At 42.7% G+C, this 16,539-nt stretch overlaps 1 protein-coding gene across 11 annotated transcripts in view; it reads right to left on the bottom strand.

Annotated features, from left to right (window-relative positions):
• The window catches only part of TBCK (TBC1 domain containing kinase), a 2,754,978-nt gene that overhangs the window by 141,696 nt on the left and 2,596,743 nt on the right, over positions 1-16,539 (bottom strand). For all 11 annotated transcript variants that reach the window (XM_069630931.1, XM_069630933.1, XM_069630936.1 and 8 more), the window contains one exon: positions 8,353-8,512. In XM_069630931.1, the coding sequence (XP_069487032.1) occupies positions 8,353-8,512 (160 nt within the window). The remainder of the gene's footprint in view (positions 1-8,352; positions 8,513-16,539) is intronic.

Genomic DNA, 16,539 nt, shown 5'->3' with positions numbered 1-16,539 from the left:
GTGTACTCTGCACTGATCCTTACTTGATGTAAGTGTAGTGTACTTGCATAACCTAACCAGCTGTGCCTCACTACTGATTGGTGCCCCATGTATGTTGCATTGCTCTTTGCCTGATATGCCCACATTTGCTGCAAGCCTGGTATCTGCTTTGCCTTTTGTTCCTCTGCTATGAATGTGCCCACTCATTCACTCAGTACTGCCCAGACTGCCGCATTGCTACAACTGTACCCTGTGACCTTTTTGAGACCCTTTTGGTCGCCTACCATTGCACCCTGTGACCTATCCGAGACCCCTTGGTAGCTTGTCACTGCATCCTGTTACCTATTTAAGACCCTTGGGTCGCCTGCCTTGCACGTTGCTAACTACTCTAAGTCATGCATTTTAGTTCATATTGTGATTCTTGAATATCATGATCCATATCACTAGATGAACCCCTGGCTATAACTAGCCACCCGCAATCTATATTGCGACACCCTAGCCAGACATCCTAGCGAAGTAAGGGAAGTAACTTGAACCATTTAACTACTCTAACTACCATGTGTAGAAACCTGACCTCCCTGACCCTCCTAACTACAATCATGGCCTTTGCTACCTACAGCACTAGCCCCCGAACAGACAGAAACCTGTGATTTAGGGCAAGACTACCTTGCATTTATGAACCCAAAAGAAATAGCGCAAACAATACTGTTAGATCCCCAACTATACAGACGCACCTGGATAAGCAAACTCAAGCCACGAAACCCTCAACTCCGACCCTGAATTCCACTCACTTTCATAAAAAGAAACACCCGAGTCGAAACAAGTACACAGATAAATCTGCAAGCTATCCTATTCCTAAGAATACTTTATTACTTACTGGAACCCTTATCAACGCCAGATCCATGGTAGCTCATGCAACTGAAATTGCTGACATACTAAACAGCAGCAGCATCAACCTCCTTGCCGTAACAGAAACTTGGCTCCACGAGGCAGCAGGACCCCCCCTGTTGCTAGCCGTACCTGACCATTACCAGATCCACAAAGTAGATAGACCCCAATGCCAAAGGCGGTGGCCTAGCCATCATCGCTAAAACTACTTTGCCTATCAGACTCACCACCTCACCTCCCTGTGCTTCCTGCAAACTACTCTCAGCAAAATTGCAACTCTCTAATAACCGCACGCTAACTATTCACTTGATCTATAGGCACCCAGGTGCCTTGGAAACCTTCGAAGATGACCTTACCACCCTCATAGCTAACAATACCCAAAATCACTCGCAAACGCTGTTGCTGGGCGACTTTAACATTGGCTTCAATGAGTCAGATAATAAAAATGCCCTCTCTATAACAGCTATCCTAAACCACCACGGCCTTACCCAAAAAGTCCTCACCCCCACACATGTTAAAGGTAGAACCCTTGACTGGGTATCTGAACTTAACTGCAACATAGTCATTACTGACATCATCCCTCAACCATGGACCGACCACTATCTAATACATTTCACTGCCACACTTGACCTCCTCAGCCCTAAAATTATCAAAATGATACCACCACTCCCCACCAGAAGTAAAAAAGACATTACTACAGAAAAACTCATCCCCTCCTCCTGGCTACTATCAATGGCCTGGAGAGCAATACTGACCCAGACACCCTAGTAGACACCTTTAATAAAGCTATGTCTCATGCACTAGATACTATTGCACCACCTAAACTACACAAAGCTAAAGAAGCCCACCTTAATGCTTGGTTCACGCCCCAACTTAAGGACCTTAGAAAGCAGAAACGAAAACTCCAAACTATCTGGCGCAATTTGCCTACTGACGACGACAAAGTTAACTTAACCCAATTCACCAAATATTACAAGACAAAAATTATCAATACAAAAAAAATGTATTCAATGACAGAATTACTAATGCCAAATCTAATTTTTTGCCATCCTCTGGGAAATGGAATCCCCCATCCAACCAACTGACACGGTCCCCAAGGACAAGATATGGTGCACTAACATACAGAACGCCCTATCTAATAAAATTTCCACCCTCCAGCTTAAAATAACTAATAAAAAGGACGCCCTCTCTCCTACAAGCACCTCTAGTGACTGAACCGAATACTATCCCCCCTTTTAGCTTCAAACCTATGTCCATCATCGACACTGAAAAGGTTATCCTCTCACTGAAGCCTTCCAACTGTAAGGGCGACAGTTGCCCAGCTCAAATAATAAAGGACGCAGCCAGAGATTTAGCCCCGTTTATCTCAAAGCTCATTAACTCCTCTTTCAAATCCAACAAAGTGCCAGCTAACCTAAAAGAATCCTGGGTCCTCCCCCTTCTTAAGAAACAAACCCTTGATCCATCCATCCCAACTAATTATAGGCCTATCACCACTGTACCTTTCCTACTAAAAATCATCGATAGCCTATCTCCAAATTCAAGATTACTTAGAAGCTAACCATCTACTAGGCTCGCGCCAATCGGGCTTCCGCCCTCTCCATGGCACTGAAACAGCCTTGATAAATCTTAAAACTAAAATTGAGGAATTCAAGGATAGTGGGAAAACAGTGCTGCTACTCCTACTGGACTTGTCAGCAGCTTTTGATTTGGTGGATCATGCAGTTTTATGCAACCACCTCAAGCTCGCTGCCAATTTCACAGGGGAAGGTATAGCATGGGTCCAATCCTTTCTAGCCAACCGGACCATGAGAGTCTTTTCCACCTCTACCTGTGCCGATCCCATCCAAATTACATGTGGAGTCCCACAGGGCTCCTTTGTCGCACCCACTATGTACAACATTTTCACCAAGCCATTGTTTGACAAGTTGGACAGACTGGGTGTCACCTACACAAATTATGCAGATGACACCCAGATCCTCATACCCCTTTCGGGCAACTATGAAGTGGACCTGGCTATGGTGAATAAAATATACATCCTCATTCAGGCATGGATGGCCACCCATGGCCTCTGCCTGAACGACGATAAAACTGAAATCCTGCTCCTCGGATCAGACCTTAATCTAACTAAACTCACCCCGGACTATGCCTCATTTATCATCGACAATAATACTATTAAGGTTATGGGAGATGTTAAAACTCTAGGTTTTTACCTCGACTCAGCTCTCACCCTTAAAAAGCAAGTGAACTCCCTCGCCTCTACAACCACTTACACGTGTAAACTCATCCGTGCTGCCAGACCATTCCTGTCCAGTGCCAGCTGCCTCACCTTGGCCAATGCCCTTCTCATGCCCAGACTGGACTATTACAACGCCCTATACTCAGGTGCAAATAAGTCGGTCATTGACAAACTCAGAGATTCAAACTTACCACAGCGGGTGGATCTAGCTTCCCTGTTAGAGCTGCACATTCATGGAACATACTCCCACCTGACCTCAGACGCCCATTACCCTACACTAGATTAGATGGAAAATAGTTCTTGCTGCATTTCACATTTGCAGATATGCCTATGTCTGGGACAACATTTTTGGCAAAAATACCAACTTGGCACCTGACCAGTAACACTTCTGAAGCAAGTATCGAAAAATAATCGTAGGCTATTTGGTAATCTACTGGTGATTAGAGATGCAATAGATCCACTTACTTTAACAGATTCACACATCTGCAATGCAAGGGCGGCTTACTAATAATGGGGTGTTCCCCATCACCCATTATAGAGCCAGCAAAAAGCAGGGAGAGGCTGAAGCATTGGTGTGTTTTGTTTTTAATTCTGTGATATGTCTACACATCTATGAGGTGCAGCAATTTGTGTGTAGAGATTTACAACACCCAAGGTGGAGGTAAGAGCTTGACAATCGAATACTGACACAGTTAATCTGATTCTCCTCTGCAACAATTTTCCTTTGCTACTGTGTGTACCTGTACCAGGTTTCTCTGAGATACATAGCTTTTGAAATATTTATGCTACTAATCCTGCATATACATGTTCTTGTACTGTGTTTTGTATAAAGCATTTGTGTGGAAGTAGATTAAATAGCGTGTGCGTGATCCTGTATTTCGTTCAATTCTTGTGTGGTTTTGTTTTGTCAATTTTGTTACATTTTTACATGAAAATATAGTCAGTAATGATGTTCCAAATGTAAACATATTTGACTAGTGAAATGGATAAATGCACTCAAAAGAAGGTCTACCAAGTAATGTAACTGAGACCATAACATAATATTTTTTCCAGTCTCTCACATATGCTTAGTGGTATCCACAAAAAAAGGATGGCAACTGGAAAACACAGCTCGCTGTTTTTTAAGTACCCAAAATGTTCTGGTATTTGAGCCTTGATTTTTTTTTAATGGTGCTTCCAATATATCATTTTGGCCAAGGGAAGATCGAACTAGATACACCAAATTCTGTTTTGCAATGAAAACAGTCGCTAACAAAAGGCATCCATTTGATAGGCACAATATAAACACATTACTTACTCCCTGTTAATGTTTTTTTGATGGATTTTTCTCCAACACATTTACTCATCTTACATATTCAATCGTTAGCAATAGCGGTCATGGGAAACGTTTCACAGCAAGTGGTGCAGTGCACTCAAGCATCAAACTTATCTGATGGCCAACTCTATGGCTCTGGAAATAAATCTGCCAATGCATACACACAGTGCAGACCATGCCTCGTGACATCAGCTCACCCCCCCCCGCCATATTCAACAGCTGAGGGAACGTGAAAAAAAATGTCTTCTCCGCGATATATATATGGGCAGGCTAGGAGGGTACTGAGGAATCTGTAGCAAGAGAATCCATCAGTATCAACATTACCGTGACTCCAGATCGCGACACTCTGCTCTGCAAAATCAACCAAATAGAACAGTTTACTTGCTGGCTAAGCTCCACACCTATGGAGGTACAAGCACCTGACGTAGCAAAACTATTAAAAGGTTGGAATCTCAGCTAGTCGGTTAAGAGAAGACTCACAAGCAATCCTTCTCCTGCCACGTCTGACGATCTGGAACTCAATACCAGCAGGTGCTTGAATTACCCCCACCATTTTACAGTGGTTCTGTCAAAAACACCTGCCAGACTAATAAAAAAAACTCCCTCCACCAACAGTAATGCGCTACTAAATGCCAAGCAAAATGCTGGTGGCCTCCTTTTGTAAAGCGCTCCACTGCTCTCGAGCTAGGTTTGCACTATTAAAAAATTTAAATAAAATACCCAGGGTAAATAATAATTTCATCTAACGGATTGCATACTCCCACAGATTCCTCATCTGAGATAAACATCCAAAGCAGATGGAAGAAGGAAAAGTGCAAATCTACTACACAAGAATGTTGAAGTACTGTCCTTCCAAAGCTGGCATCTCAACCAGATTGCGAGAGTAGGCAATAGTGTATTGCAAACATATGAAGCAAAGCCCAGGTTGCCGCATGGCAAATGTCGAAGGCCGATAAACCCCACTGCAATGCTGAACTAAACCCAATTCCCCTTGTGGAGCGAGGCATTTATTTCCAGCCAAGGCATAACATTCCATAATGCACAGGTTAATCCTTTGAGAAACTGTTTGCTTTGAGACAGCCATGTCCTATCTGACTCCTACAAAATCAATGAAAAGTTGGTTGTCCCTACGACAGGCCCTTGTTCTGTCCATGCAAAAGCTTAATAACCTTCTCCGATACAATTGATGAAACCACCCTCTTCGAGGTTGAGGTGGTAGAATTAAAAATAAAAGGCACATTTTCTGGTTTATATGAAGTTCAGAAATTACTTTGGAAAGGAATGGGTCATACTCCGAGCGTAACCTTCTTCTTTGAGAAAACCAAGTAAAGGGCTTGAAGCTCAAGGACCCCCCTAACCGAAATGATAGCCACTAGAAAAAAAAAACAATTTAAGGGAGCAAGTATGTAGGGGCTCAAGTGGTGATCCCAACAAGAAAATGAGGGTAAGATTAAAATCCCAAGCCAGGGCCAGAAACTGGCGTTGGGGAACATGTTAACTTCTCAGAAATTGGACCACTGGAAGTATAGTGAAATGTAAACCTTGTAAAGACATCCTCTTAAAAACAAATTGCTCCAGGGAGACCACAAGGGTGTGCAAGCTTAATGACTGCCTAAAGGCTTAGCTCCTCAAGCAGCTGCCGCACAACATGTGTTTTCCCCCTCATGTGTACACAGGAAAAAGCAAGCTTGAAAGGCGAATGAGCCCGCAGCCGATGAGGACAAGAGGGGTGTAAGTAATGACCCCAAGCATACACCCTTAAGAGACTATTTGACCAGCAAAGCAGGGCCCCCTCCTGACAAGCAAATGGTCAACTTGTCTACCACCATGTGTTAACAGGAACTGCACCTCTGAGTCAAAATGAAAAATGATGGTACAACCAGAAACAGCACATGCGCAACCTCACGTCTGCTCATCGTCAACAGCAGATGAAGACTGGAGGCGTACGTACCATCATGATGGTCTTTGAAGCCTACGAAAAGATGGCCAGCACAATCATCAACAGATCCAGTATCCATGTATATAGTGTCTAGGATGTTGGCCCCATGCAAGGTTAGATCCTTGTGTTTCCCACTAAAACTCGTCTAACCCATATATGATAGCCATAATATAATTAATATTCCCTTTATCACAGATGCAGAAACATATGCTATTGAATAGGCAGTAAATGAGGACACATGTGATGATGAAATATCTACCTGTACACTTGTACCCCATAACCAGCCTATCGGTGAATCACTGATCCAGCCATTGGCAACCACAGCTGTCCATGCTGCATCAATCACCAGACATGGAGGCATCAAATGTTCCTGCACCAGTGATGAAGAGCAGATATGCATGTAGTGTCTATTTTTCAACCTCCTCATTTCTTTTCTTCCGTCCTTCCACTTGTCTCTCACACTCCTCGGTCATTCTCCTCATTCGTCAGCTTACTTTTCACTTGTTCATAATCATCCCTCTTTCCTTACCCAGTCTCCTCTATCGTCACACATTTTACATTTTAGGATATTATAATTCATCCTCCTTACTCCTCAAACATTACCCCTATTGCTCTTCATTTCTTATTTATCTATCTCAAGTAACCAACATACTCATTGTACCTTACTCATTATGCAACACCCGTTTTCTCACAGTCTGACCACAGCAGATTTGTCACATCTACATTTTCAAACATCATCATCTGCCACCCTCACATATCCTCTTTATTCATACTCATGCTCCTCAGTTATCTTCCCTTACTCCTCAGACATAACCCTTGCTCCTCATTATTCTTGGTCTGACCTTGCTAGAGAGGCACAATTTAAAAATTAAGAAGAGCAAGTGGTTGCCCAGGATCTCACACCGTGGTCAAATGAAGAAGATGGGATTCAAAACCAGATCACCCTGTTTCACAATCTATAATTAGCCACTTCGACTTGTGAAAATGTTCGTACTTTGAGGTATGCAAAAAGGAAAGTGAGGCATGGGAGTAGGACTAGGGAATCAGGAGGAGGCATAAGGATGATGGGATAAGGAATACAGATCATTTCTCAAACACCAACATTATCCACCCTCCTCATTCCTTATCCGTGATGTCTATCAATGCATCACTCAGAGGACTTTCAGGCTCTACCATGCATGCCATTAATTTCCAGTACTTGTAGATGATGAACAGCCAACCTGTTCGATCCCAACTGCACAGCCAGCTGCAGCAGGGCCAATACAAAGTAAAATGTGTGATGTGACAGGCCTTGAATCATCCCGAACGAGTGCCAGAATGCACAGAAATGTTGCACTGCTGACACTTTCAGTAAGTATAGGATTCCAGAGTGGATGTTAATTAGGCTCTCAATGCCATTTTATATAAGGCATATTATAAACAAAATACTTGTTCAGTCTATGCAGTAGAGGGTAATGATCTAGTGGTCTGGAAGTGCCCTTGAAGAAAGACAACATGGTTCTGTTTTTCGCTCTCCTTCTCTCATCCCTGTATGCCACTTGCCTTCTCTGTTTGATGAAGGGACACATCCTGGCACAATGCACTCACTGCAAAGCGCAGTTCCAGCAAATGAAGGTTTATTATTTGAATGCCCTTGATTGTAATGTTTCATTGCCGCTTGGCTGTGATTTTGAAGAGATTGTGACAGACAGCAGCCCCACTTGTTCTAGCACTCATTTAGACTGGTTACTTTGTTTTGATCTGTAAGTCATGAGATGGAATTCATGCAAGGATGGTATGTAATCAATACTCAAAATCTGTTTTCGTTTTATTGCATGCAGTTATTGAAAATACGCATGCAGTCATAAACTATGTAAAGGCATCACAATTGCATATACATACTAGAACATAATATCTTCATAATTCTCAAGCTGTTACATTACAATTCATGAATTAGCACTTCTTCCTTTGAACACTGAGACCAAATGAGGCTTATGATTTTGTACAACTTACCTCTGCTATATTCTGTGTCACATGGCCCACTACTACGATTACTCGCCCTTTGAAGCTCTGGAGCATGGCAGTGGCAGGGCATTGGACTAGCTCTCTCTCTGCAGTGAACGCTGAGCCAAACGGAATGTTAATGCTCCCTGGAATATGACCTCTATTAAAACTGAGCAAAACTGTCAAGGAAGGCAACATTAGAAAATTAATAAGGTTCCAAGTTGAGAATAGTGACTATTCACTGATATCAGCACAATTAGGCATAACTCCCTAAGCAAGCTTCAAAGCATCCCAGAAACCGTACGAGAGGGAAGACAAGAAACCTTTCACAGCAGTAGTAATTCTAGAATAAAGTTGGAACTCTCTTAGTCGAGATCCGTTCTGTGGCATTGTTTTTTGGAAACGTTTCTTTCAAAGGAAATTGTGTGTACAGACATCCACTAGACAGTACTACTACGGACAACACCAATTAAAAAGATAAGGACACTCAACACAAATCATAAAAACAGAGAACACTCTCTAGGGAACTCTATTATTCATTTTTTATTCATCCGTGACTCTGGTTCCCTGTGTGGGTATGCAAAGACCTCAATTCCAATATGCAAAGACGCTAATGGTACTTACTCTTCATCCAGAGATTGCTTTGCGATAACTTGTGGAAAAGGGCCTCATTATAAGTTGGGCAGTGCAGGAAAAAGTTGGTGGCAATACTGTTACCGCTGCATTGCACCGCCAACTACGAGTTTGACGGAGAGATGGAGGATTCACCTCCAACTAAAAGCTAGAGGTAAATCTGCTACCTTTCTGCCAAGAAACAGCCATTTCGGCAGAATTAACGCTGGTGGTAATACCACCGAAACCGCCCACGGGGGTACTATGGAGCCCAATTAATGGGGACTAACACCGCCTACTAATACATGGAGGCCACCCACTGAGCTACACAGTGCCTGCCCTACGCTCAATTTGTATCACACAAGAAAAAGGTAGGACACCTGCATCACATAAAACTTCTACAGACAAAAATTTAAACCACAAAGCTAAGATAACCTTCTTAAAGGAGACAGGGAAATCTAACAGCCCTTTGCCAAGCTGCTTACTTTCCTTAGCGAGCGGTGAAGTGCCGCCTATCTAAGATAGTGGATAGGAAAAGATGAAGGTACTCTAAGTTGGAACTCTCTTAGTCGAGATCCGTTCTGTGGCATTGTTTTTTCGGAAACGTTTCTTTCAAAAGGAAATTGTGTGTACAGACATCCACTACACAGTACTACTACGGACAACACTAATTAAAAAGATAAGGACACTCAACACAAATCATAAAAACAGAGAACCCTCTCTAGGGAACTCATTTATTATTCACTTTTTATTCATCCGTGACTCTTATTCCCTGTGTGGGTATGCAAAGACCTCAATTCCAATATGTAAAGACGCTAATGGTCATTTGGCCTGCTTGCATGATCAATCAAAACAGGGTGCTTTTTCTAATTTTACGTATCCCCAACACTAGGTCGACCGGTTTCATCTGCACTAAGACGGTGGCGGTCGGCTTCTTCAGAACCGTCTTCCTCTAGTAACTTTACTAAAAGATGTGCCCGGTGCAATACATCAATAGAGATTGCTAGAGTTTTTCATGTTCAAACCAGGGGCAGCTCGTCCATAATGGGTGAGTGCGCGTCGACCACCCGGGTCTTGGCCCCTTCTCGGGCATTATGGAGGAGCCAGCCCAGTGAAACGCTGAGTGCTCCCTCAGCTGTTTTTTTCCAGCTGAGGGAGCGCTCTGAACTGTCAAAGGGAAACATTGTTTCCCTTTGATAGTTACAGTTCCCCAGCCGCGCAAGCTCAATGAGCCATGCAAGGCTGGGGGCGTTTTGCTTCCCCGGCTTTGCATAGCTCCTTGGAAATGCTGGCTGAGGAACTGCATGTCTGTATGTGCAAGGGAGAGCTCCTGCGCCTCCTCGCAAATACAGACAGAGCCGGCTGGAGTGGGGTGTCTGCTTACCCACACTCTGGCCCCCTGCACGCATGTGCAGGAACCAGGAAGCTTCCCGATTCCTGTTCATGCTAGCAGGGGCTGGATCACCGGAGAGGAAACATCAGGACCCGTGGCAGAAGGCAAGTTTGTTTATGTTCATGTATTTTTTATTTAAATTATTAATAGTTGATGTGTGCATGCTTGTGATATTAGGTGAACATAGGATGATGGATGCTGGTTTGAATGAGAGTGCTTGCTGTGTGTTTGTTGTATAAATGTGTGTGTTTGAATGTTCATTTATTTATTATTTTATTATGTGTATGGATGTGTGAATGCTTGTGTTATGAGTGAGTGCATGATGATAGGTGCTTGTGTGAAGGTTAGGTTATGTAAATGTGTGTGTGTGTACACCAGCACAGACAAACACACACAATGTGTGTGTGTTTGTGCTGGTCCGTGGAGCTGATTTAAAAAATGCCTTTGTTGCACAATACTGCTGCCCACCGCCCAAAATAAGCCCTCCTTGTAAGGCAATGTGGGGCCCAGGGGATAGGGGTGGTATTTTTTTACTTGACATCTATGATAGATGTCTAGTAGAAAATACCATACCTGTCCCCCTGGGACACCAGCGCCTTCCATACACACATAATCACTTCAATTGTGTGCATGTGTTTGGCACTGTGGGTCCAGGGGACAGGGATGGCATTTTCTTTACTGGACATCTAACAGATGTTGTGATGAATCCTAGAGATCCCTCACTAAAACCCTGCCTAAAGTCTCCTCCAAGTTGGCCTGGCACGAGACAAGGCCCAGGGTGGTGGTAAGATCCCGTGGAATGAGCGTCAGCATTTGAAAGTGAAATCACATATTAAGTCAGTTGATGTGGGCAAAGGTGGGGTGACACTTATAAATATCACCAGGAAAGGAATACCAGTTAAAGTATCTAAGATTGAAAATCCCCCTTTCTCCCAAAGGTGCAGTGAAAGGAAACAAATAATGGTTTGAACAAACTGCCTTCCTCTTTCCACTTACATCCTAATGAATCTTCTTTAAAGGTATTTCAGAAAGCTAGATCAGCATTTCAAACTAAGAAGTTAATTAAAAAAACGTAATTTTGCTGTTTGGGACTACAAGTCCCATAATCCCCTAAGTACTGGGACGAGGAAGAGCATTGAAGAGCAATGTTTCTGCAGTAGTCAGGAAATTAAGCCTAATGACCTCCAACTGAAGGAAGCTGAGAGCTTTAAAAGGTCCCCTCGGATGCAGGTGATTTGATGGAGCTGTAGCTGGAGTCGGTGAAGCAGCAGTGTTAGCAGAAAAAAGACGGCACATTGTTGGCAATACAGTCAGAAGTGGGTAAACAGAAGGGTCCCCGGTACTCTAACCAAGCAGATTCCAGCTGCCTGTCCCGGGCCCTGTTTCCCCAAACTGTGAAGTGCAGAGGTTGCACAGCGGAAGGCGTGCTGGAGACCGTGGCTGAGAAGAGTCTTGCAGTTGAGGGTCGTGAGACCTAGAGAAGCTCTTACTCTGAGGAATAGTGTAAGCCCAAGAGAAGTCAGACGCAGTTCAAGTCCTGCACCATGTGAAGGGAGTAACACAGAAGCCGGTGAGTGAAACTGAGCAAGCTGAACCCTTACATGAATACAGGCTGGCAACAGTATCCAGTAGGATCACTTACGTGTGAGTGAAAGCTGTTAAAATGCAACCATTGATAACTGAACAATGAGAAAGAATGAAAAGTAGCACTCGTGTGTGAGTAAAACTTTATTCCCTTTTCTTGAGTAAAAGCATAACGCAGAGAAACACTTTAATTGAATATATAAATGTCGGAAAACCGATTAAAGGACTGGTTGTGCATAACTAAAAGTGATCATGAGGCAAAGGTTAGCCTCTGAGTCAATTATAAAGTGGTTGAATATAATATTACTCTGAAACAAAGTGACTAATACATTGATAATTGTGAGTTGAGGAGAACACGCATTGCCCCAAGCCAATAGGGAATTAAGGATGGCCTAAACAAGAGTAAATGAACCTTTCCCAAAGACAGAGTGGTGCAAGCATTCTTCTAGGTTGAGGAGGATACATGCACTGCCCATCCAAGAGTGTACAAGCATTGCCTAAAGCTAAAAGAGACTGACAGCAAGTTCAATGAATAGAATACTATGGTTGACAAAAATACAAAGAGGCAAAGACAAGGTTGGAAATGGACGTTTACTGCTTGGGATTTTTCTCTAAAAGTTAAAACAATTGACATTGACAAAGTAAAGAGAGGAAAATGAGAATTGCATCCTCAAGGCATTTTGGTGGTGGTTGTTGCAGACAAACAGGAGTGGCAAAGAGGCTGCCCTTCTGGAAAGTGAATGTCAGAAGAAGAGTGTGTTGCTTACTTTACAGTGTTATGGTGCACTAAAGTGAATCTTGTCTTATCTGTTTTAAAGTTACACAGAAACCAATTGTTGAAGCTGTGGTATTACTTTTGGTTGTCAGTGGATTTCAAACTTCAGAGGCACAGAAGAAGGTGGAACTCTATGGGGCAGATGAGTAGACTCTCAGAGTGTAGGCTAACAGAAGGTAACCTGATATGAGTGGTTCAGGTGAAGAGGAAGTGCTGTGAAGTCATCCTGACCAAGATATAAACTGTGTTTCATTATCTTACCTTGAAGCTGTGTTTCATTAACCTAATCAGAAGTTGTGTCTATCGAGTCATAATAAGGAACTATGTTTCTTCTTTCACATTTATAAGCTGAAGTAAAGCATCTCGGCCTGAAATGACATTGATGCTATTTAATGAAGTGGACCTTCATTATTCAAAGAAGAAGTGGAATCTCTATGTTGGTTGAACTGTGGTAAACAAACCTTTATCTTGACATTTTAAAGGAACCAAGAACTGAATTGAGACTTTGTTTAAATCCTGGATTTCCTTGTTTCTTTTTGTAGAACATTGGAACTGAATTTAACTTGAAACTTGGGGAAAGGGAGTTTGCCCAGGTTGCCAACAGAGACAGAATACATCAGAAGTACAACTGTTGATATTGTTGTGAATTGCCATATATTCTTTGTGTATTTTATGTTAAAGTGTGAGGGATAGATATCCCGTGTTAGAGTGTTTTCCTTTAGTTTTGATAGGCAGGGAAATCCTCGTCAGAGTAGGGATAGTGAGGCGTTTGATGAAATGGAAGATTTAATAAAATGGCATATTTTGAGAAATCATCCAAAAGTTGTTCACCTCACATTTCGGACCCATCAGAATGTCTAATCAAAAATACCATGCCCGCCCCCTGGGCACCCCAGCTCCTCGCATACACGCATAATCATGTTGATTGTGTGTGTGTGTTAGACGCTGTGGAGCCCAGGGAACAGGCATGGTATTTTCTTACTAGACATCTGAGAGATGTCTAGTAATAAATACCATATCTGCTCCCCTGGGCCCCAAAGCGCCTTGCATACACACATAATCACTTTGAGTGTGTGTGTTTGGCGCTGTGTGGAACAGGGGACAAGCAGATCATTCTTTTTACTGGGCATCTATGTAGATGTCGAGCAAAAAATACGATGTTGGACCCCTGTGCCCCCCAGCACCTCGAATACACGCAGTCGCATTAATCGTGTGCGTGTGAGGCATTGGGGCCCAGGGGCAGGTATGGCATTTCTTACTGGGTATGCCCAGTAAAGAAAGGAATCCCAGCAGACTGGGCTGGCAAACGCCTCACATGCAATGTCATGCCTGACCCAAAAGCTCCCCCGCGCCTCTCATTCACACATCATTGATTATCTGTGCATGTGAGGTGCTGGAGGGCAATGGGGAAAGGAATGCTATTTATTAATGGGCATCTGATGCCCCGTAAAAAATACCATGACTGGGCCCCCCAGCATTTCACATGCACACAATTAATGTGTGCGGGCATTAACTACCATGCCCGCCCCCTGATGCGATTGGGGCCTCAGGGGGCAGGCATGGTAGTTTTTACTGGGCATCTATGCTCAATAAAAACAGTTGTGGCTGTACTGTGGGACCCCAGTTCCTGACATGCATCTGCGCCTTGGTACCTCCAACGCCTGCGCAAGATGCTGGCACAGAATTTCTTTACTTGCCTTGGTTCATAAAGCAAGCATTCTAAGTCTTATTATGTACCTACACTGGCATTTGCATGCAGCCAGTCTAGCCATTTATTATTGTGGTATGACATTCTATGTTTGTCAAAGCAAGCATGATCAGTGGTATTATTCTTTCTATGGCATGACATTTTGTATTGGGCATCTTTGATTAAGCAGGCATGATACGTGTTAATAGGTAGCTTGACTGGCCTTTCGATGCAGCGTCTAGCCATTTCTTATTGTGGTATGACATTTTGTATTGGGCATCTTTGGTAAAGAAAGCATGATAAGTGTTATTACGAAACAAGACTGACATTTTGTATGCAACCAGTCTAACCACTTCTTTCTGAGGCATTAGATTTTGAATTGGGCATCTTTGATAGAACAAGCAGGATCAGTGGTATTATTTTTACTGTGGCATGACATTTTGTATTGGGCATCTTTGATTAAAACAAAAACAAGCACATGTGTTATTATGTAGTTAGAATGGCATTTCAATGTAGCCAGTCTAGTCATTTCGTATTGTGGTATGACATTTTGTATTGGGCATCTTTGTTAAAGCAAGTATGATAAGTGTTATTATGTAGCTTGATTGACATTTTAAGGCAGCCAGGTTGGACAGGTTTTCATGCTCCAGGTTGGACAGGTTTTCATGCTTTGGCATATATTTATAATGGTAAAGCAAACCGGAGTATGTTCTTACGTGGGGATACTGTCATATATTGGCAGAACAAACATGGACATGTTTTCTTATAGTATCATTACTGCCATTGTGTGAAAAGAAAACATGAGTATGTTCATATATGGCAATACTAGGGTATAATGGTGCAGCCAGTATGGAAATGTATGGGCACAGCCAGTATGAAAATGTTTTATACTGGCAGATATTGTGGGAAAAAGCATCATGAAAAAGGGTTGGAAAAATGCTCCTGTGCACTGTTGTTGACTTGCACCTATTGGATTTTTCAACAAGTTACCCTTCAAAACCAATTGCAAATATTTTGGCTTTTTACCCAACTTTACTAAAAAGTGTGCTCTAAAATGCACTGTTTTAACCCATTATTTAAAAAATATTCACCCGAACACCCCTTGATTGGTGCAGGCTCAGTCGCTGTGGCGTATGTGAAACACATACTTACATCCCTACAGTTAAAAAAATTCAACAGCCGCCATTGGTTCAAACCTTCCTTAATCTTCCATCTATTATTTTATCACATTGCTGACACAAGTTTGACACAAGTTACATTCCTACCACATGCAGCTTCCACCCAGTTCAGTATTAAGGTGGCAACTCATTATTGACATAGCCAACCCTTACCTGGGTGACGTGATTAGGTATAACGAATTACCTACTGGTACCAATAAAATAGACACAAAAAGAATACACAGAATGTACAATTAATGTTTGTTAATCATCACAACACGTGTCAAAAATGCACATGGTCCTGTCACTTCAAACCAGTTTTCATATGGTCCTGCATGCACGGAAGGAACGGTTCCCTTGGTCCGTCTAAAACCACCTACCACCACTTGTAATCCAGTGGTAATTCCACCATACCAAGTGGCAGTAACGGTAATTCCATTTGGTGGTATTTTGACGGATTTACTGCAGAGATACCACCAAACCTGTAATGAGGCCCTTTGTCCTGCATGCTGACTGGACCCAAGACATGAGAGTGAAAAGAGCACCAATGGACACAATTGACACAAACAGCATATCCTGCGTGCTTGCATCTTGAGAGAATTCATCTCGACTCATTCAAATAGTGATTAAATAATAAATGATACTAGCACAAAAACAATAAAAAATAAAGCAAAAATATTTGGATTAATTAAATAAACTAATTAGAGCTGAGGAAAAACATATTTAGAGACACACATGCATATTGATCAAAGAATAATAAGTCTGTGTGCGCATGGGGCTAGATGTCATGCCAGTTGGTGACTATCTCATTGAAACCGGTATTGTATTGGCTAAGGTTGTGGCACACAGAGGGCCTCGAGTTACAAAGGGAAGCCCTGGTTGATCTGATGTCACAGGGTGGGGGGCAAGAACCGTGACTGGGTAAGAGACAAAAAGGATACCCTATTGACCGTGGGCAAAAGAATTGCCTATGGGAGTCGCCCTTAAG

Source organism: Ambystoma mexicanum, chromosome 6q (genome assembly GCF_040938575.1).
Source record: "Ambystoma mexicanum isolate Mex_15411 chromosome 6q, UKY_AmexF1_1, whole genome shotgun sequence".
NCBI classification, from domain to species: domain Eukaryota; kingdom Metazoa; phylum Chordata; class Amphibia; order Caudata; family Ambystomatidae; genus Ambystoma; species Ambystoma mexicanum.
The sequence above is the reverse complement of the archived record's forward strand: the minus strand, read 5'-3'. Positions and strand labels throughout refer to the sequence as shown.